Source organism: Centruroides sculpturatus, unplaced genomic scaffold (assembly GCF_000671375.1).
Source record: "Centruroides sculpturatus isolate CEXI.00-Female unplaced genomic scaffold, Cexi_2.0 scaffold634, whole genome shotgun sequence".
Classification (NCBI taxonomy): domain Eukaryota; kingdom Metazoa; phylum Arthropoda; class Arachnida; order Scorpiones; family Buthidae; genus Centruroides; species Centruroides sculpturatus.
This window is the reverse complement of record NW_019384759.1, coordinates 309616-333465: the sequence shown is the minus strand read 5'-3', so window position 1 is coordinate 333465 and position 23850 is coordinate 309616. Positions and strand designations below refer to the sequence as shown.

The 23850-nt window shown below is 28.2% G+C and overlaps 1 protein-coding gene across 1 annotated transcript in view; it reads left to right on the top strand.

The window, feature by feature from the left end:
- The first annotated feature begins 3925 nt into the window (after positions 1 to 3925).
- Positions 3926 to 23850, top strand: part of LOC111628755 (titin-like) — a 60818-nt gene continuing 40893 nt past the window's right edge. Inside the window, exons 1-27 of the mRNA XM_023372598.1 lie at positions 3926 to 4285; positions 5507 to 5791; positions 5872 to 5991; positions 9985 to 10155; positions 10266 to 10407; positions 11677 to 11825; positions 11910 to 12035; positions 12108 to 12272; positions 13312 to 13382; positions 13446 to 13692; positions 13778 to 13876; positions 13949 to 14137; positions 14841 to 14975; positions 15046 to 15319; positions 15388 to 15392; positions 16386 to 16547; positions 18631 to 18936; positions 19015 to 19134; positions 19415 to 19585; positions 19728 to 19869; positions 19956 to 20104; positions 20187 to 20312; positions 20390 to 20554; positions 20716 to 20786; positions 20862 to 21108; positions 21191 to 21289; positions 21363 to 21551. Coding sequence (XP_023228366.1) covers positions 4201 to 4285; positions 5507 to 5791; positions 5872 to 5991; positions 9985 to 10155; positions 10266 to 10407; positions 11677 to 11825; positions 11910 to 12035; positions 12108 to 12272; positions 13312 to 13382; positions 13446 to 13692; positions 13778 to 13876; positions 13949 to 14137; positions 14841 to 14975; positions 15046 to 15319; positions 15388 to 15392; positions 16386 to 16547; positions 18631 to 18936; positions 19015 to 19134; positions 19415 to 19585; positions 19728 to 19869; positions 19956 to 20104; positions 20187 to 20312; positions 20390 to 20554; positions 20716 to 20786; positions 20862 to 21108; positions 21191 to 21289; positions 21363 to 21551 — 4210 coding nt within the window. The 5' untranslated portion in view covers positions 3926 to 4200. The remainder of the gene's footprint in view (positions 4286 to 5506; positions 5792 to 5871; positions 5992 to 9984; positions 10156 to 10265; positions 10408 to 11676; positions 11826 to 11909; positions 12036 to 12107; positions 12273 to 13311; positions 13383 to 13445; positions 13693 to 13777; positions 13877 to 13948; positions 14138 to 14840; positions 14976 to 15045; positions 15320 to 15387; positions 15393 to 16385; positions 16548 to 18630; positions 18937 to 19014; positions 19135 to 19414; positions 19586 to 19727; positions 19870 to 19955; positions 20105 to 20186; positions 20313 to 20389; positions 20555 to 20715; positions 20787 to 20861; positions 21109 to 21190; positions 21290 to 21362; positions 21552 to 23850) is intronic.

Below are 23850 nucleotides of genomic sequence, written 5' to 3'. Positions count from 1 at the left end.
TTTCTCAGACATTAAATATTATCAGACATTTTTCTCTAATCTTTCCCAAAATAATTCACAAGTTTTAAATTCAGTTCATTCGATAAATTATCGAGGAAAATTGAAAAACATTGATACGGAATTCAGCAAACGTGTTTCTGACCTAACAGCAATGTCACGAATTATAAATTACCGATGCCAGTTTAAAAATTGTTTTAAAATTTCATATCTTTTTGCTGCGATATTGTCCATTGTTCTCTGAAATGTGAAATTAGCATTATTGTTTTAGTATAATTTTATTATACTGTGCTGAATGTATAGCCTATCGGACAAAATGCTTATATTTTATGTCTACATATTAAAATATTTTAAAAGATTATTTTCAGGAATGTTAAAATAGTGTATAAAGTTAATGAAACAGTAGCATAACCAGGTATTATGGTAAGATTTGTATAACTTTTCTCTTTACTTTCTCGGCTGTAATATATAACAGAGTATCATGTAATAACAGAGGAAACGTATGGCGATCGGTTAAAAAATGAACCCCGAGATTTTTACATTTTTGGATTTAGGACAACTTGAAATGCGGAGAAATGTAAAAAAAAAAAATTCAGGTTTTTTCCTGTATGTATGGAGATTAATATGTGTGGGGGCACGATTTTATTCGCCCTGTTTGAAGTTTAATAACTGCTGTGCTTTTTGTCCAAAATTTCTGAAATTTTGCAGGGAAGTTTGTTTATTAGGGGATCGATGCTATTAAATTTTGGTGATTAATTAAAGGTCGAGGGAGTTGGGAGATAATGGGGATCGTGCGTATCTCTAGTAGGGTGTCGGACTTAATGACGACTTTACCGGTTATTAGCATTTAATTTTTTTTTTATTAAACTCATCCCTACCCTCAAAATTAAGCTTTATGCCATTTTATAATATTTTATTAAAAAACTTTTTATTTCTAACTACGATAACAGATGGCGCTACCAAAATTGTAAAGTTGCCAGGGAAAGTTGAGCAACTCGTTGCTGGTTTATTTATGAATAAATATAAAGAGACATATACATAAAAATAGATTTTAAAAAATAATAATTTTTTCTATTGTATTTTATTTTTTTTTAACTTTATGGTTAAAGAGAATTAGGCCTATTTGACCCTGTTTTCTCCCCTAAATATGACTATGAAATGAATTTTAATACTTTGAAAGAAATTTTATTCTATAAGGACTATGTTCTGCAGTAACAATATAAATAATTCATCCTTTTGTGTCTGTATTTACATTTATTCGTTCGTATATTAAGTAATTTTTAGTTAACTAAATTCAATCTTGAATTTTTTTGAAGTTAAGAACATCAAATTTCAAATTGCGATTCACTTATAAAAAGTAAACAAAAATTGTCTGGAATTTTATTTCAATTCTGAATTTTGTAGTAAACTAAACTACAAACTAGTAGTAATATAGTAGAAATTTCAATTGTTTTCACTCTGTTTATATAATAATCATAATAAAAATCAGGCAACGCATTGCCCAACCTTCCCTGGCAACATTTGGTGGCGCCGTCTGATATGATGTTTTAATAAAAAACTTTATATATTTTTAATTATTATAAAATGACATAAAACTTAATTTTGAGGATAGGGATGAGTTTTATAAAACCCATCCCTATCCTCATCCCATCGACCTTTAACAGCAAAAATTTAATATCATCAATCCCTCAAATAAACAAACCTGCCTGCAAAATTTCAGAAATTTTCGACAAAAAGCACAGGAATTATTATGCTTTAAACATGGTGAACAAAATCGTGCCTTCACACGCATTAACATACGTACAGAAACCCCCCTCGAATTGTTTTGAATTTCTCGACGTTTTAAGATTCATCATTAAGACTCGTCATTAGTACTAAACTCTGTCCATGTTAAATATATTCTTACATTAATATCACTTGACTAATATGTGTTATTTCGTTCCTACTTAAACTTTTAATTTGCACTGAATTGTTTTTACTTTAAAACAATTTTTAAAATATTTTTTGGTTTTATTATTATTTTGAATTTTACGTCTCCAAACTTTTGCTCCCCTAGACCCGAGCCTAGGGGCACAAGAGGCCTAATGGAAAATCATATAGCCATTGCATATAATATAAAAATGCGACATTGTTAGTTCATTTCTCATCGAATTTATAGTCAGAATTATCAGTAAATCAAAATAATCAAATTTCTGTTAAGATTTCAGAAATTACTTTTTGAAATATGACAAAAGAAAATTTGTCATTAATGCTTTCCATGAATTCAAATATTGAAAAAAGATACATTGAAAATTTTAATTTTTAATGTAACTTTTTACCATGTATCTGCTAGTGAAAAACGCGTTTTCTCTTCTGAAGTTCAAATAAGATGTCAAGTTATAAAAAGAACAGAATGTCTTATTTAACTTGCTATAAAGTTCTATCATTGTATTTTGAAGAAATCCGCTAAGTAATTTTCATAATTTAGTTATTCGATATCAAAACATATAATAGTATTATCATATAATCCAAAGATGAAACCATCTTTATATATGCGTTCTATTATTTCGCAAATACTCTTCTTCGTAGTAAAAGCTTAAAAAAGCTTTTACTATGGAAGCTGTGTAAACAACTATAGATATTTATGATGCTAATACTAAGAATACAAAATTAGGAGATAAAAGGCAAGCATGTCAGGAATACAAATTAAGACAATGCTGAATTTTTTATTCATAATTTTACTTGAGTTTCTCAAATAAGATAGAATAGTAAACTAATATTGCACATCGAAACAAATTGACAAAATTATATAAAAATATTTGCCACTAGTAATAGTGGATCCAGAAATCTTTAGAGGGGGTGCAGAAAAGCAAAAATACTCTTTACAAAGATTTTTACTACTTGAGATTTTACTTGGAAAACTTATCCCAGAGAAACCTTTCAAATCTGCTCCTGCTTGCCATGAAAATCTAAACTTTAATTTGATCTTTTGATTATGACAATCTTTATTATTATTGTTATTATTGAATGTTTGGCAAAAAGATATTTTAAAATTCTGAATAATTTGTCATAATCTTGACTTGAAGTACTATTTTCAGGCCTACCAGTGGTTTCGTTACCCTGAACACTGGGAGTTTGGTTATAGTTAGCGCCTCGCCAGGACGGGCTGGCCACGTGGAGTTTTCCGGGTTTTCTCCACGTCTGTAACGCCTGAATAGGGACTACAGTAATTACCCTTATAAGACCTCCCGGAAGGCATTCCCCCTAGGCAGATCGCCCAAGTCTCGCGTTGCCATAACTTAACTAAACAAACAAGTGCTATTTTCACTATTTTCAAAACTGAGAATAACCTGAAGAACCGGAGTTTTAAAAATTGCCGAGGCTCGGAAAAATAGACGAATTCTAGAAATATTTTGAATATAAAAAAAGAACCATATAAAAAATAAATTGCTGCATAATTGCAAATTGCAAAAATAAATTGCTGCATGGGACTGTTTCAAAGTTGATAGGAACTGTTAGTAAGAAATCGAATATAATTTTCACAAAGGAAATTAATTGTAACGCTATTCGGATTATGCATTAATTCAGATCATAAGATATAATAATAATTTTATTAATAAATGGAAACATTTCATGCCTTCATGTCTTTCATAGAAATACATATAAATTAGAAGTATTCATTACAAATATACAATTTAAATTTATAATATTTATCAATTGAAACATTGAGTATAATCTTTAAATAATTTATTTTTTATGTTATCAAGTAGTAATTCTGATATTATAAAGTATATTAATTAATAAATTTTTTCTTATGTTGTGTTCAAGAGAATATTAAAATGTATGAAATTAATTTTCAATGAAAACTTTATTTACATCTAAATTTCAATTATTGTATATAAATTTTACACCACATTTCACCACTGTATGGCGCTGGAAACCATCAATGTTCAGTGCTATTCTGAATGAATTAGTCTACCCGAAAATTAAAGTTCAGTAAGAAGTTAATATTATTGTATTTTAAATTAAATTGAAGTGCGGAAACGTTTCATAAGTAATTCAAACGCAGTAAATATTGTTTATAGTAGTTTTGCTTTGATTTTAACTATGTAACGACATTATAAACAGCAAGATGTGGCTTCACTGCAACAAAGGACAGCTATGCAAAGAACACAATACGCATTAATTTGATAAAAATTATTGTTTCTACACTAATATTTTGTTATGGAAGCAGTTTTAAACCACATTTTTCTTGTATATTCTGTTTTTATATGGATTTTTCTTTTTATTTCTGCTGCTGTCATGGAAGGTGAGTAATGCATTTGTTCTTTATTCTGTTATTGGCAGCCATCTTGGCATCCTGCTATAGTGAAAAGAACAGAAGAAAATTTTATTTAAAAATAATGAAAAATGAAAAGAAAATAGCCACAGAATAATTTTAAATTCAACATACTTAGTATGAATAGAATTAGAAGAATTAGTAGTAGAATTGAATATATTTTTTAACATTATGAATTATAAATTAATTGTTATATTATTTAAACTTTAAATTAAAACGAATTTATAAATATACTCTAAATTTATTTCGAGCATATTAATAAAATTATATTATAAATAAATTACTATAATGCAATAAGTTTATGTATTTTCATGATTCACAATTTATTGTTTCTATTTTTTATACAAAGTTGTATTATTTCTTATGTCATAGCTTATTTTTATTTAGAAATAGATTTATATTGAATTAAATATAATAATGATCTACAATATTGAAATATATAATCCATATCTGGTCTCGGATTTCATCTATCTAACTCCGTTCTGAAGATTAAGGAAAGACAGGCGGACAGATGGACGACAATGGAAATTTATAGGTCTACAATTTTTTCAAATTGCAGCTCAATCAGTTACAGAAAAAAAAACAATTATTAATGTCATTTTGATAGAGTGTAAATGCTACAAACCAGAGATAAGTTTTCACAATGCTCATATAATGAGGTGGAATATTAGCATAATCTTCAATAGAATATATATATAAGACACTATTTTATTTTTATATTAAAGAAGAAATTTTCTAAAAAATTGCTTGGTTAATCATCATATTAATACCAATAAATATCAATTTCGTTTTTAATAAACTAATAAATAAATTGCAGAAGATAGAATAGAATACTTAAGACTTAATAGAAGACTTAATAGAATAGATATGGAACAGTCAATTAGTGCATCAGTCGTCATTGGTTCAATCTGAATATCAAAAATATTCACATACATTGCTCGGCATTTTTAATTTATTGATGCATTATAGAGATAATTTTTATTATTTTTGCGTGTTTAGTTTCCTAATGTCTAATTTAAGATATTTTATACATATCCACATCGCAACATCTAAGATATGAATATTCGTTTTTCTTTTGTAAGTTTGCAAATAAGTACGTAAAAATAATGAGAATCCCTTAATAAATATGTGAAAGTAAATACTTAATCTGTATTTACTTCTTATGAATGTTTCAAAATTTATATTTTATAGTTCCACCAAAAATCGTGCCACAAATCAGTGAGAATAGTTTGAAAGAAGGTCAGAGATACGTTGCAATATGTGGCATCAGTGAAGGAGATCCTCCATTGAGATTCCAGTGGTCTAAAAATGGCAAACAGTTGACGGAATCTTCGCATTTAAAAATTCATCATCAAGGAGATTTTTCTACTAGTTTAATCATTGCAGCAGTTAAAGGCACCGATAGCGGTAATTATACGTGTGTGGTATCAAACAGAGCTGGTTCGGATAGTCTTACAACTAAACTTTTAGTATCAGGTAAAATCGGAATACTGTTTACATTCTTTAAAATTTTCATTTACTTATAATAATTTGCTGAAAATTAATGTCATTTTTAGTACCTTCTTCGTGGATTCGTCAACCTTACGATGTATCTGTAAAGGCAGGAAACAAGTTAGTTCTAGACTGTGAAGCTGATGGATATCCTATTCCGGTCGTTAAATGGAGGAGGACTAAAGGTAAAATACTATTTAAACACTAAATTAAAATATGTAATTTTTATAATAATACGAAACAAAATTTTATAATAATACTTAATAAATAAACAAACCCAAACAATAAATAAACAAGCAAATATTACAGGGTGCAAGGTGCAATTTTTTTAAATGGCTAAATGTATAATCCAAAATTTTTTTACGTGCCATGAAAACATCGTTAACGTGCCATGTTTGGCACGGTGCCAAGGGTTTAAGTCATAAAAAGTAATAGGACCCCTGTCCTATTACTTTTTATGACTTAAATTGCATATACTGCATTTTATTTTTGATGTAGCATTCTGCATGTTCATGATATCAGTTCCATACAGATATAATTCTCTCCATTTATCAATGCCACTTTGTTTATTATGAAATGAATGCTAAGAAGAGTCATTCCGATATTTAATTAAAAATTGAATTTAATCAGTATTAATTGACAGCATTTTGTGATATCTTCCTGCAAGATTTAAACAAACTATATATTTAGTATGTATCTTTTAATTAATCTCTTGAATGTCATATGTTAAAATATATATATGTTCATAAACTCGTTATATTTTTGCGAAACAGTTCAATATCACTTAAAGCATATCATAGGAAAATTGGTAAATATAATTAAAATATTATTTGTATTCCTTATATGTGATTTGTTATTTAATTTTATTTGTTCTAATAAAGATCATAATTTTATTTATTCTATGTATATACTGAGAACAACGTGCTCTAAATGTAATTTCATATTAAAATTAATTTTTCTACGCTATTTATTATTCTTGATCACGTATCATCTGCTAATGTCAAGAATTATAAGGAAAAACTGATCAAAAATGAACATTTAAAATTCTCAGTTAATATTAAAGGTGTTACTTAATACAGAAATCCTTGTGAATCATTATTATTATTTATTTTTGTATTTGAATTTATTCTTCTGAATTCCTTTGATAAACAATAAGATATTACAAATAAGTTCTGAAATATTTTCAAGATTGAATGACGTTTTATAATGGCCAATTTGTATTCGCAATTCTCATTTCTATATAATTTAGAAATCATATAATAAAACTAGAATGAATATAATAAAATTACATTTTTATCAGTTTTTCTTCTAGATAATAGTTAAATAATGTGTTTATTAGATGATGATAACCAGTTTAAAAATGTAAAATTATGTATCAAGTTAAAAGATAAATTTTAAAATTAGTTAAACAGTACATTGTATGTCACGACTTTGACCCTAATATACCAGGACTAGACCTTGTCTAAGTATACAAAATTAAATATTATACTTTATGACTTGTTATTTTACTTGCAGGATATCCTTTTATATAATTTTACGTATAAATTATTATGAAATAAGTTACTGTATGTGAAACTTAAAATTTTGATTTGATTCAATAATTTAAAAATAAATCTGTATTTTTAGTGTAAATTAAATTCTACAAGTATATAAAACATATTAATATTTTTAGAATTATTTTATACGTATTAATACATTTTAAAATATTATATAGTATGTATTACTTTTTGTTGTAAATATTGAAATGGTTACTTGAATACATAGCCTACATTATACCTTGTCTTGAAACAGATAGAGTAAGCATAGGAAATTTGGTTTTGTTGTAGAATAGAATGTTCCCTCTAGAATTATTTTGGTGTCTAGTATGAAAAAACAAACGCTATGACTTTTTTTTTTAGCTGAACCCCTCCTATATTTCTTGGTAGATTTGAATGAATCAGATGTCGATAGATAGGGATGGATCTGCATATGGGCAATATGATTTTTGTTTTCGCATTTAGTGATCTATTTTGGAGACATTGGATTTCAAAGTTCTGAAATTTTTTTATCCTTTTGTTTATGGGAATCGATAAGAAACTTTTTGTCACATAACTGAGGCATAATATGAGCTATTTATGTGTAGTTTACGAACAACTCCGAAATCACATATAAAAGATCAGTGGACACATAAAATATAGAAAATTCATGTCGTATGGAACTCTATCAGAACTATACATTCCGTACCTCATTTACTCCCTTCTTAATCAGAACTTTGCAACATTTCAGATAGTGCTTCAGAGATCACGTACCAATATTAGCCACTGTCGTTATTGAAAGCATATGAGAGATCTTATGAGGGAGGTATGTTGTCGTGTTTCAGTTGGTCGTGTCGAAGTGGCGATGAGCGGCATCATATCATATGAACATGATCTTGACAAATTGATCCACGAACATTCATATTGCGGAAGGTTTCATTTTCTCCAGAGACCTCAGCGTAGTGCTGCAAAAATGACAAGGTATTGTTGCGACTTTAGGCGTCACTTACCATCTTTTTGGAGAGATACCACTATATATAGAATTAAAAATTGGAATTTACCGCGTAAATTAAATTTTCTATTCATTACCTTAATCCGCGGTATCCGCGGGTTATCCGCTAATAAATTATAATCAGCATGAAAAATTAGATTTCTGATTACAAAATAAGAATTTTTAGATAATAAATGCATGCCTATTCTTATTAATTGGGCAAATATTTAACATGAAAATGTTAGAAAGGAGCGCCGTTAAATAGACTTTACGAAATATTGTCTCATCCGCGAGAGCCACTGATTGTTAATATTATATTACTATACCAAACACCTTAAATTATAAAAACGTCTAGTGCATTACACCAGAAATTGTCAACTGCACGGAGACACTAGCTGAAGTTTGCATTCTAGTTAATGGTTGTGTTGAGATGATGAATAACATGAGGTTCGCATAACATAATACGATTTACATAGAAAAAACTGACAGATACTCAGTCTCATAGATTTCTTTCTCTGGGAGGCATGTTCAATCTCTTGTATATGAGATTCCTCACATTGAAACAAAATCTAATAGCTGTGTTGATTGTAACCGTGCATTATTGGCAAAGTAGACTAGAGTGAGTATAGGTCGGTTTTATAGACTCGCGCATGTGCTTTCTGTTCTTGCACTTTAAAAGAAAGCGTTGAAAACATAAGCCTACCTCCGTCATAAAATTCTTAAAAATTGAGAATGTATGCAGTTAAGTTAATTCGAAAAGAAGAGAGAGTGGAAACTATCACAAAAGAAATTAAGAAAGATAAATAAAACATCGAAAATTCGGAATTAAATTTAAGCCTATGTAATGATAATATAAAATATATGAATTTTATATATCCATTCTATTAGTCTCCATGTTGGAGGACGCAAAAGATTGTGGCTATTAACAGAGAGAAAAGTAGAACTCTGTCTTCTTCTCTCTAACGGAAGTATGTCACTAGTAATGCGTGAAGTTTAGCACAATCCTCTTTTTTTTCCATTCTCACGAGGTATGAACCGACCTTATGCCTACCAATGTGAATTGTACGTGAATGTAAAATAGAGAAAATTTTGAACAACTCTTACCAGAAATTAATGGCAGATAAAAATGGCTTAACCAGTTGTTTTTCTTATCTTCCATTATCATATAATACATCAGTGCTAAACAAACTAGAAAGAAAGCCCGCTTACAGGCGGTCATTTGCAATGTTTTATGTCCAATATCTCTGTATCTAATAAAGAAGTGATTATACATACAGTACATACTCGTATATGCATACGTATACGTACAGTACATACTCGTATATGCATACGTATACGTACAGTACATATATATATATATATGTACTGTACGTATATAGAAGTTGTATATTCTATTATATACACGCACACAGTATTACAATACGAGTATATAATATTATCTACTATATATATAATATATAATGTTAGATTAGAATTATTACACAAATATTTTCTGATAGGTTAACACTGTCAGAATGAATTTTCATTACATATAATAGACATTATCATTCGCTTTATATGTTTGCTCTAATTTTAAAAGAGAGAATGTGAATCGATGTTGCGGAAAACACAAATATAACGAACCATTTATATGCAATGTACTAAACTATTTTAATTTTGAAATGCTATTTTAGGATTTAGCGTTTCTCAGTCTTCTTCAGTTGCAGAAAGTCATTGGAAAATTACTGAAAGTGGGACACTCACTAATGTAGCTGCTAAAAAAGAGGATGAAGGATTTTATACTTGTGAAATTGGAAATGGTGTCGGAGAGAACTTATCTAAGACAGTTAGAGTTGAAGTGCAGGGTGAATAAGTATATTTATTAATTGATAATAATAATATACTGCTAAAATATGTTATTGTTATGTTAAAATAAACCGTAGAAGGAATTGTGATTTTCAAATTATATTTGTAGTCCCGCCAACTGTTAAAGTAGAATCAATGCACATGGTGGTAAGGAATGGAGATGATTCTGTTTTAATATGTAACATAACTGGAGACAAACCTTTAAGCATTTATTGGACTAAAGATGGAAACAAACCAGAAGACAATCAAAGGTAAATAAAATGATTTTCATATCCAAAAAAATTCATTTATTGTGATTTGTAGATGAATAATTTACAAATGTTTTTCTGTAATGATTATCGCTTCGTATTTCAAGATGCATTTATTTATTTGTCTTTTTAATATATGAAAATATTGAACAAGTTTTACTATTAGAGATAGTTTATTCTAAGTTTAATATTTGAGTAATTAAGTTATTTCCACGTTCTTCCTCCATTTTAATATAAAATAGAACATATTTAAAGATATGTGTTTAATGCACAATCCGTAAAACAAATTTTTGCTTTTAAAAAATTAATTCAAATATTTGAGAAATTGAAAATATGAATACAGATCATATATTTTTTTGAAAGAAATTTAAAACTGTTTTTTTTAGATCTAAATGTGACGAAATTAGTGACGATATTTTAAGAACCATTTATTAGAGGGAATTTATTAGGTAGATATTTTATATATTCTAAAAAGAAAATTGTTCATGAATTTTTTTTAAATAAAAGAAATGATCGTTTAAACTTAGACATAGATATACATATTTTACGAGCAATTATTTATTGTGACATCGTCACAATGCAATTTTTAACTATATTTTCAATTTATTTGATTTAAAATATATTCTCTTCAGCTCATATTAATAGTGACCTCACCCTGTACATGCTTTCCTGTTACAATAGAGTCGTGCCAGTCATTTACTAGCAACTTTCAGGAAGAAATTTTTAAAGTAAAATAACGTAACTTCTCGTTTGCTCCAGAAGTTCTTATATCGGGACCTCCTATCTCCAAGATTTTCAAATCTGGTCTCGTCTTTCATCTATCTAACGCCGTTCTCGAGAGTAAGGAAAGACAGACAAATGGACGGACGGCAGTGGAAATTTATAGGTCTACAATTTTTTTAAATTGCAGCCCAATAAATTTCTATATACTATACTAAATTTAAAATTCTACATTTCTTTGTTACTGTTTTCACAAATATGAAGGAAACAGGCTTATTCTTTATAAATGCTGGTCGTGACCATCCCCACTACCGTACTGGAATATTTTCTCCTGTTTTTTATCCTCTTTCTCATAACCTCTTTCTTCCATTCCTTTAGCCTATACCTTCGAGTAGACTCTATCCTCTAATAATAATAATAATAATAATACAATATATAAACAAAGTTGACTAACGTTTTTGCCGTAGAATTCAAGTTAATTTTACGTAATGTTTATCGATTTATTAAAATTATTAATAGATTTTTCAGCATTTAAAATAATTTTTTTTTCAGAATACAAGTTCTACAAACAAATTTTGAAAGTAGTTACAAATCTGTCTTAAATATAGAATCTACGAACAGAGACGATAGTGGATTATATATATGCAGTGCCAATAATACATTTGGATATAGTCAAATGGGAATTAGGTTAGGAGTTGTTGGTAAGATACCCTACTATTAATAATTTTCTTTAAATTTTTGTTTATTTCGAATGTCTTCTAAGTAGATTTAAACGGAATTTTCAGAACCACCTAGTCAACCTGAAGATTTAAAAGTGAAGTCTGTATGGAGTAGAAGTGTTCGTCTCACTTGGCTCCAACCTTATAATGGAAATACCGTCATTCAGAAATACATATGTTTGTATAAAAAAAGTAATAAATTAATAAATAATTTATCTTTTAAGAGTTATTAGTATATATTTCATAACAAAATATTTTATTCAGAAGATAAAAGTAATCCAACCGAACTGAAAATTGATGGATCTCAAACATCTACTATAATTCTTCGATTGAAACCTTACACCAAATATCAATTTCAAGTTGTTGCCGTTAATGAAGTTGGAAGTAGCATTCCTTCTAAGTTAGTAGAAACTGTCACTTCCGAAGAAGGTAATATTTTAATTCAAAATTAATTTTTGTTATTTTGATTGGCGTATTCGTAAAACGTCAAGAAATATTTTGTTCCAAAAAATTGATTTAATTGACAATTTCGGTCAGATAGTTTTCAAGTAGACCTAACACCGGCATACAAACTCCTTAATATTGTTTTATAGTAAAGAAATATAAGAATTTGTTTATTATGAAAAAAAAATTTTTATCCGTTTTAGTGAAATCTCTACGTTACAATACTGGGAAGAAGTCAGAAAAATAAAATATGTTGACTCATTCGCTAAATTCTCATAGTATATCTTACCCGCCTACGTATTAAAATATAATTTAAATAACAACGTCATCGATGGTTCGTGCTGTGACGTCTAATGACGCCAGGCGAATCTCGGCGCTACTATTGAATCGACAGTCTTGTCGTTGATTAGTAAGGCTGTCGACTTTCTGTAACATAGGAAGTATAGGAAGTTGATCATCGGTAACTGGCTGTACAGCTTGTTCGGAAATCGAGTTATCGTACAGCAACCGAAGCAAATACGGCTTCAAAAGTTTGTTCATAAACGGGGGCGTTCATAACCCGAGATTTAACTGTAATATGTTTATGATATTTCTGTATGCTATATTTATTTATATAGCTTGATATTGTAGACATTTTTGCTTGGTAATGAACAAAATTATACCTTTTTATTAACATTCGACTTTTCGTTATTGTCGAAAAAGAGCGAGTTCACTGTTAAAATTTTCATAACTTACCGTTGATAACAATGATTAAGGTTTGACAAAGTTGATTTTAGTGTTTGCTGTTTACGGCGAAAACTAGATGAATTACTAACACCGCTCACAATTTATTAAAAACTATTTCACTGGTCACAGTAATGTTGTGTAATTACGAGTGCTTTGATTGTTTAATAAATTATTATTCATTGAAAATGTTTTGTAATTAACTTTTAAATTTTAATGAAATTAATAAAAATTGTTACTAAAATTTTATGTGCACATTTTACGTAAATATTGTAGAATTGTATATTATTTATATCTACAGAGCCAGCCTCGCCTGCTTTCGATCTTCAAGTTAGCGAAAAATCAGCTGCTTCAGCTATTTTAACCTGGAAGGTAGTACATTTTTTTGGAATATATCATCGATTTTGAATAACAATAAATTTTGGAAAATTTTAGCCTCCCCCAAGGCAGCAATGGAATGGACAGTTATTAGGACATTATATTGGATATAAAAAGACGAGTCAGGGTTCGCAAATATCATATTCATATAAAAATGTCAAAATGGATCATAAACATGAAATACAAAGAACCATGTTGAATAATCTTCAGAAAACGTCAACTTATACTGTAATTGTGGTTGCTTATAATAGAGCCGGATTGGGACCACCTTCGGAGCCAATACTCCTAACAACATCTTACATTGGTGTGCGAAAACTTCTTTAATAAAGTCAAGTAGTAATGAATTTATTTAAACGTATAATTAATTAAAATTTATTATTTATTTTTAGAATCTCCTCCAACACCTCGAGTATCTATTCTGACAACTGATCCAAATTCAGTAACTATGAGAATTTTGTGGTCTTCGAAAAGAAATACACCTCTTACTGGTACATTAATTAATTTAAATACATTTTGTGCTTTAATCCATGAATAATTTTGACTTAAATCTTTTTTATTAGGTTATGTTGCCCACGTAAAACCTACTAATGGGCAGTGGCAAATAGTTCGACTGCTATTGTCTCCAAATAATAATTATACTATCGGAGGATTGGTTAGTGGCGTTCAGTATCAAATGTATTTAACAGCTAAGAATGAGTATGGAGACAGTGGACCCACCGAAGTACTCAGCTTTCTTACTGCAAATAAAAGTAAGAAAATTAACTGAAATCATTCTATAAACCTAGATGACAATTTACTTTTATTTGGTGATAGATAATGGTTCTACTTTGTATTTATTGTTAGCAGAATTTATTAGACTATATTTCTCGAAGTATTTATCTATTGGGCTATTTTCAATGGCTTCAAGTTTTATGAAAGGATATCCCATTCAAATTACTAATTTGCACGAAAAATGAAAAACAATATTGTCATTTATTTATCCACAAAATTATGAGACAGAATTAAGTTCTATTCCAAATCCAACTTTTTCTTATGTTTCTTTAATCACAATCTGTAATCATAATGTATATGTTTGATACGACTTATAGCTTATGCTATAGTATAATCTATTCGGCTATTTAAAAAATTTCTAAGTATTTTATATTAAATATTAATAGTGAGAATACGTTACATGTAAAGATATTGACCACGAAGTTTTTAATTTCTATTAATACGAAAAATAAAAATTATATAATATAACAATGTACGAACTTTTCATGAAATTACAATCATGATCAAATTGCTGTGTTTATATTTTCATTGAAATCATTACATTGTGTTGTTGAATAATTTTTTCACTTTGGTTTATCAATGTTTCATTTCGATACAATATGCGAATTTTATTTTTAGAGTTTAAATGAACAATTAAATAAAATGTGAAACGTTTTAATCATTTAAAAATAATCATTCTAGAAAATGATGACGAACCACTATATCAACAACTTTCCTTTACACTACCTGTCGTCGTTTCATTAGTAATAATTATAATTCTTCCTTTGGTATCTTGCTGCTGCATGCACAAATTAGACAGGCCATTTTTAGAACCAGGTTTGTTTTATTCTTAAGTATTTTTATTGATTTTTCCATTATTATTCACAAACTGGTCTTTATGCACTAGAAGGTGTCGAGGTTCGTGGCTTCACATACACAGCAGCCACTCCAACCCAAAGACCCGATTTAGTAACTACAGGAATGGTTCGTTCCTTACCACGTGCTCCAGTTCCAGCTCCTACTCCTGCTCCTCCTCCTGTTCCCATTCCGGCATCCACTCCTGTACAGAATCAATCCACTTACTCCGCTCTTCATACATATGGAAGTGAAGCGGAATATGATGATCCTAGATACGATAGTGTGGTGGAAGAAATGAAGAATTTCTTAGGTGCCAATGCCATGTGAGTTACTATTTTTGTGTTTTCGATATTGAAAATTTCTTCATAATTAAAATATTTATTTAATACAGGAACCGCAAAACAACTTTGTAATCGTTCTGCAAGTTTTTATGATAATTTACAAACTTTCAAAGAAGAGACTTTTCTAACATTAAGACTTGTCCAATTTAAACTGCAACATAAACTGTTACGTGTTTTCAGTAGATTGTATGATTAGAAAAGTTAGTGTGAAATGTTAAAGATTTTCTTTCATTAAACCTAGACAACATGTTGTTTTTATGAAAAATAAAACATTTTTAATGATTATTAATATCTGTGTAATTTGATGTATGTTTCTTGTTATTTTATTAAGATAGTGTTTGATTTAGATTTAATTAATTTTAAGAAATGACTTATTTTATTATTATAAAATTGAAGATTTGGGTCCTCGTTGTAAAACAAGCTGCACTTGTGGAGGAATCGAGAGACTTGTGTAATTCTCACAGAGTTCTAGTTGTGGCGTTACCTTCCATTGGATATTGAAGAAATCAAAACTTAATTTAAAAGCAGTAAAACTTTAAAATTCTTTATATTTATGCTAATTTATTTTCACATAAAATACATGATTATATTTTACAATAAAGTTTGGAGGTTTAACGTACTGCATACTTTATATTATTTAAATTTTCTAATTTATTAATTTTGTAATTTTGAAACTTATCATCAAATAATTAATAATGCAATTTTATACATAAATTTTTAATGTAAATTGTTAAATTTTATAAAATTAATTCGTAAAGGATTCTAATTAAAAATTACCTTTAAATATATTATGGTTAAATTTTATGTCATTTTTCACCACTATATGTCGCTCCAATCAACAATGATTCATGTTCTTCCGAATGGATTTATCCACCCAAAATAAACTTTGAGAAGTTTAGAATATGCATCAAACTTAAGCAAGGATATAAAAATCCTATAATCAGACTGTTTTGTTCCAGTAATAATTGGATATTTTTAATGTAAATCTTACTTTTTTGTTCGACCATGTAGGATTTTTCCTATTAATGAAAGTGTGGCTTCACTGCAGTAAAGGAAAGCTATGCAAAGACTACTGCTACACATTTTGATCTGAGAAAAATTGATGTTTTTCTACCATATATTGCTATGGAAAGAATTTTAAATCAAAGTTTCTTTGTATGTTGTTTGTGTTTATGGATGTGTTTTCATATTTCTCCTATTGCCATGGAAGGTGAGTAATGCATTTGTTCTTTATTCTGTTATCGGTCGCCATCTTGGCTTCGTAAAACTGATCAGACGAGGGGAAAAATGAATTGATCGCCATTCAAAAGACAAAGCATAAAATTAAACAATTGTAATTATTTCTTACAACTATGGACCATATTTTAATTATAAATAGTTAAATTGCCGAAAAAAAATTGTAATATGTATTTTCCAAGCAATGTTTATTACATGCATCTGTTCGATGCTTTAAACATCATATATAACAATAAATTTATATCTATAGTAATTTATTAATAAAATTTTTAGATGAAAACTGAATATAAATGACAAGCCAATATTTTTAAATTATTAATCTTTTAATTATATTATTTTTAAATAAGATATTATAATTATATAAATTAACATTATATATANTATATATATGAGCGAGAGCTTTTATGAATTATTATAGCTTAAATCTGCAATTAATAATGTAAGGAAATTTTATAAACTAATAATTAATATAGTATATAATATAATATTAATACATTATTTTAATTCTACACTATTTTATAATAAAACTACATTCGTTTATAAAACATAATACGGTGAGCAATATTATAATAAAATAATCTGTACTACAGCATAATTTATTATTTTATAATGGTTTATCAAAAAGTAGTAAATCATCATCATTAATATTCTTTCACTTGAAAAATTTTTACATGTTCGAATATTTGTAAATAAATAATCTAATTGATTGAATATTAGTCCAAAATTTAAAAAAAAATTATATTTGATGTTTTTATAATAGTTAATTTTAGTGTTTTTATATTATACATTAGAATTAAGCTATGTTTTCTATTTAATATAAAATCAGTAATAATTAACTCAATAAATGAACATTGTGTAATCAATTTATTTATTGATATTTTTTGTAATTTAGTAGATATTTTTTTAATATAGAAACTAAAGAAATGTTGTAAATAAACCTTATTGTTGATTATTTTCAATTTTCACTAATTTTTCTCATACTTTAAATATTATTTGTAAATTAAATTAAAATATTTTCTACATTTAAGCTTAATATAAGTGCAAGCAAATAAATAAATCATGAAACTTTAAAAACAGTATTTTATAGTATTAATTATAAAAATTTTAACATAATATACTTCTTCTCTACATCTAAAATTTCATAAGTGTAAAATAATAAATATTAAGTTTAAATATTATAATCGTATTTTTAAGTTTTATTAATTTTTAATTGTTAAATTTATTTTTATATATAAATGATGCTTCGTAAAGAATTTTTAAAGCAAATATTATATATGTTTGACGTATGAAATATATAAATATTTTGTTATTTTTATGATTATCGTTAATAAAATTAAACAAATTAATATTTGATGCTTTTTTGAAGAAATCTATAAACCTGAGTTTAATAACTAACTTCTCTTTCTGGAATTTTTTTGTATTTAAAAATGAGAAATTAATAATGATGATGATAACTTTATAATTAGTTTTTAAAAGTATTTTTCAACTGTTAATAAACACGGGTAAAAATATGTAATTCTGTTTAATTTTTATTTTATTAAAATTAATGTAAAATAATCAAATCGTATAGAAAATTCTCACACCTTATATCTTTATATTTTGTATGCTTTTAAATGATACAACAAACAATTATTATTTCAAATATTGTTGAATATTATTATTATTCTAAATATCACTTTTGGTAGCTGTTACTATGATCTATGTATGTACGTCTCTTTAATCCGAAATTAACTTCGGTAGACTATCATTACAGCACTACATACATAAAGAGACATACATACACATATTATTATTATAAAAGTCAAGCCAATTATAATGTTTTTAATATAGAAGTTTTATTTATTAATTTGGATTTTACATTGCATTCAATACATATTTCACATTCAAATATTATTTTGAATAATAACAATCAAAACGATTCAAATTTTCCAAAAAAATATTCAAAATACTTAAATAATTGTATTTTTTATTTCAGTATATAACCATTTTTATCGACTAAATAAAAATTTTATATAAAATAATAATAATTGTTCATTCAAATATAAATATGCTTTTAGCTAATATTTTATCTGCTGTAGTCCCACCAAAAATCGTGCCACAAGTCAGTGAAAATAATTTAAGAGAAGGTCAGAGATACACGGCAATGTGTAGCATTACTGAAGGTGATCCACCGCTAACATTTCAATGGTCTAAGAATGGAAAGACATTGAAAGAATCTTCTCATTTGACAATTCGTCGACAGGATGATTTTTCCACTTCTCTTATCATAGCTTCAGTAAAAGGCTCGGACAGTGGAAATTATACTTGTTTAGTTTCGAACAGGGCCGGATCGGATAGTCTTGTGACAAAGTTATTTGTTTCAGGTGAGAAAATTGAAATATTTATACTTAAAAAAGTGTAAATTTTTACTAGATATGAATTACCAAAATATATAAATTTAGTGCCACCTGCGTGGATTCGTCAACCTTACGATGTATCAGTTAAAGCAGGAAACAAATTAGTTCTTCATTGTGAAGCCGCTGGCTATCCACCACCAAGTGTTAAATGGAGAAAAACGAAAGGTAAATAAATATAATCATTCTATTAGAAAATTCTGATAGAAAATTCTAATTCTAAGGCAATATGCCATTAGCAATTAACAAAAATAATTAATATCTGTTTTGTTACACAATGAATTTATAATTTAAGACTCAGACTCTTGTTTGTGAAATAAAACTGACATTAAAAATAAAGGCACAGCTTCAACAAAAGACAGAAAAAAAAAAAACATAGTAATGGACATATATATATATAAAGATAAATAGTAACATATAGTAATGGAAATTTAATTAACTTGTTTAGGATTCAGTATTGCTCAATCATCTCCTGTAACAGAAAGCCATTGGAAGATTATTGATAGCGGCACAATTACTTCTGTTACTGCAAAGAAAGAAGATGAAGGATTTTATACTTGTGAAGTAGGAAATGGTGTCGGAGAAAATCTATCTAAGACTGTTAGAGTTGAAGTTCAAGGTAAATATTGTAGGTATTTACGTATTGCAAATGCATCAATCACAGTTAAACGTTTGAAAGAAATATAATAAAATTCATATTTTTTAATATATCATTTCTCATTATTGCAATTTAACAATAGAGATATACTATTCTCTTATAGTCCCACCGATAGTAAATGTGGAATCTGTTCAGAAAACGGTAAGAAATGGTGAAGATTCTATATTAGTTTGTAACATAACTGGAGACAAACCGCTAAATATTTATTGGACTAAAGATGGAAACAAGCCAGAAGACAATCAAAGGTGAAAGGAAACTCTTAATATATATGTGAATATTTCCATAAGCTATTTTAATAATTTGCTTTTCAATTGCTAAAATAATTTATTAGGATACAAATAGTGCACACGAATTTTGAAAAAAGCTACAAATCAGTCTTAAATATTGAATCTACTAATAGAGGAGACAGTGGATTGTATGTTTGTAGTGCCAATAACACATTTGGACATAGTCAAATGGCAATTAGACTAGGAATTGTTGGTAAGCTCCTTAACATTAGTAATGAATATTTTGATTTAAAATATTAAAATAATATATAAAATGAGTTTTGTCGAATTTTCAGAGCCACCCAGTCAGCCTGAAGAGTTAAAAGTGAAAACAATATGGAGTAGAAGTGTTCGGCTCAGTTGGTTGCAGCCTTATAATGGAAATACCGCAATTAAAAAGTACATCTGTACTTATAAGAAAGGTACTAACAAATGATTTTTATTATATATCTTTATTTATATTTAATTTGAATGTTATTGTTATTGTTACTTTTCTTAGAAGATAAGAATAATCCTTTGGAATTAAAAGTTGATGGATCTCAAATGTCAGTGATTGTTCTTCGTTTGAAGCCATATACAAAATATCAATTTCAAGTTGTTGCCGTCAATGAAGTAGGAAGTAGCAAACCGTCGAAAACTGTTGAAGCTATTACCACTGAAGAAGGTGATAATTAGTTTTTAGTTATTTTTAGCTCTAAAGTTAGTTTGATTATTTTTGCAAGCTTGATTTTATAAGTATAAAATAAATGTTAGGCTTTATAGAGTGAAAAAATTAATTATTAATACATTTAATAATATCTAACATGATTACTTTTATTTTTGCAGAACCTGCATCTCCTGCTTTTGATCTTCAAGTAAGTGATAAATCGACAGCTTCAGCTGTTTTAAGTTGGAAGGTAATTGTTTTTAGTGATCTTTGTTTTGATTTCAATATTTTATTTAAATTAATAATAAACATTTAAAAATTTTAGTCTCCTCCAAAACATCAGTGGAATGGACCATTACTGGGATTTTACATTGGATATAAAAAAACCAGTCAAGGTTCACAAATATCTTACTCATATAAAAATGTAAAAATTGATTCAAAAACGGAAATTCAAAAAACTGTGTTGGATAATCTGCAGAAGACTTCAACTTACACTGTAAATGTAATTGCTTATAATAGAGCAGGATTAGCTCCACCTTCGGAACCAATACTCTTAACAACATCGTATATTGGTAAGAGAACATTTATTAATAAGTATTATAAGACTAAATATATTAAAATTTTTAATTAAACTTCATTATATTTATTTTTAAGAATCTCCTCCAACACCTCGAATATCCATTTTGACAACTGATCCAAATTCGGTGACTATGAGAATTTTATGGTCTTCGAAGAGAAACACACCGCTTACTGGTACTTAATATTACTTTAAATATTATTTAGAATGTATAAACATCGATTAACTTTATTCTTTAAATATTAATAGGTTATGTTGCTCACATAAAACCTACCAATGGTCAGTGGCAAATGGTTCGACTGCCATTGGCTCCAAATAATAATTATACTATCGGAGGATTGGTCAGTGGAGTTCAATATCAGATGTATTTAACAGCGAAGAACGAATATGGAGACAGTGGACCCACTGAAGTACTCAGCTTTCTCACAGCAAATAAAAGTTAGCCATTTTAAAAAAGATATATTATTTCGGTTTATGTTTAACAGTATATTTGAATTTCATTACTGATATCAGATAATCATTTATTTTTGTGCAAAATTTTTGGTCATTAATTATTCAAAATATTTTCGTATTTTTAAACACGACTTGTTTGATAAATTGGATTGATTTTAATGAAGTTTAATAGAAAGAATTTATAATTTTTATTCGTATTCATAAACATAATTTTAAAATAAATTACAATAGAGCCCAGAAAACTCGACTATCGATAAATCGACATTCCATAAAACTCGTCGTGTCGTCCGAAAAAAATTAACAATAATGAACATGTAATATAATTTTTATCTTTATAACTTGACACTACTATCGAATAAGTTATTGTTTTTCACTGGCGAAACTCGATAATAGCATCAATTCTACCTGTTAACAAAGAATATAACAGGAGAACATTGCAAAACGCCAATACGCGAATGTCACTGACTCGAAACTAGCTACTTCGTTTCTTAAAATTAAAACTTAATTACAAGTATTAATAATCTCTATTGGTGCGTAGATAATATGTATATGAATTTGTACATATAATGTACTTTATGAATATTCAACTATTTAGACTATCATCATCGCTATCCGTAAAACTAGTTATTTTTGATAACTCGCTACCTTTTCAGTCTAATTAAGTCGAATTTGCGGTACTATACTGTATGACAGTTTAAATGTTTAATGAATATAATTTCATTAATCTCGATCAATATGGTAAGCTGTTCAGTTGATAAAGTTCTATCGCCGTTTTTCAATCAAAATACAGTAAGCGTCAAAATTCTCTCAAAGAACGCAGAATAGGCTAAAGAAATGGAAAACGTTGCAACGCACATTTAGTACGAAAAACTTTATATTTATTTGCATACTTATATGTTTACCTATATAATTATAATATAATTATCCGAACAAAGTAATTATTTTATTAATAACAGTGCATTGCAAGATGTGCATTGAGAGAATTTTGATGCAGATAAAAATCTGTTTCATAATTGTGGAAAAAGTACAGTAGATCCCCCATAAAACGGGTTCATATAATTCGGATTCATATATAACGGGGAAAAAATTGCGACCATATTCGTATAAACAATCTAAAAGAGACTCCTATATAACGATAAAACGCCATTGCCGACTCATGTCGCTACAGGATTGGTCGAATGTAGACCAATAGCGGATATTGCACAAACCGTTGAGTTTAAACGAGCAGCAGACCTACTAAAAACCATTTATTATTTAACGTCCATAAAAATTATATTTATATTAATGATGTCTCCAAAGTTCAGCAAATTTTTCGCAGAAAAATAATTTATTAGGAAACGCGCACGCCCCGTTCGATGCGCCGCTCCGCGACGAAAACAAGCTTAAGCAATGGCTTCGTTTGCACACTCGGTAAGTAATCCTACAATTTTTTGTTTATAGCATAGTTTATATGGATTATTCCCAAAAAATTGTACGTGTTTTGGAAATGTTGAGTCAAATTAGTCTAGAATCGATTAATTTTATGGAAGAAAACCTTTCAAACAGTAGTTAAAACCGTAGTCAATAAACTGCATACGTGCCGGGCTGTGATTGGCTCATGTATTTAAGGACTCGTAGAACATCAATTTCATAAAGAACGGAACGTGTTATAGGGGGGTCGACTATACACTTTAATAATTAGTATAACTTCCTTTGGCCTTTAAAACCTTCCTAATTCTTTCAGCCATATTCCAATTAAATATTCCTTCAATCGTGCAATATTATTTTGCCTCACTTGACCTGTACACGTTCCCATAATTTGTAGATGCTTTCAGGCGGAGCTGCATAGTCAGACAAGCGACGTTTAAGAAGGGACCAGACGTGTTAAATCGGGTTGAGATCGAGAGATTGAGGCAGTCACTTAAGCAGGCTAATGTTTTCATCCCGAAGCCATGATATTTCCTCCTAGATGTATGTTTTGGATCATTATCTTGATGATTAATGAAAGAGCTCCTATCAATGTGGTAATAATCAACAGATTGTAACAAATAATCGTCAAGTATTTAGGTGTAAATAACGCTATCCATTCTATTAGGTATAGAACAGCAGGCCCGAAATAAGTAATACGGGCCTGCTGTTATAAGTAATACGGGCCCGTAAGACTATCACCACCAAATTTCAATGTCGCTAGTTATAGACTTCGTCGATGTAGTCCATACCAATTTTCGCCCATCTGAACCAACTCTATTAATTTTGAATTCATCTGACCATACAATCCTTTTCCAATCTTATAAGGTCCAGTCTT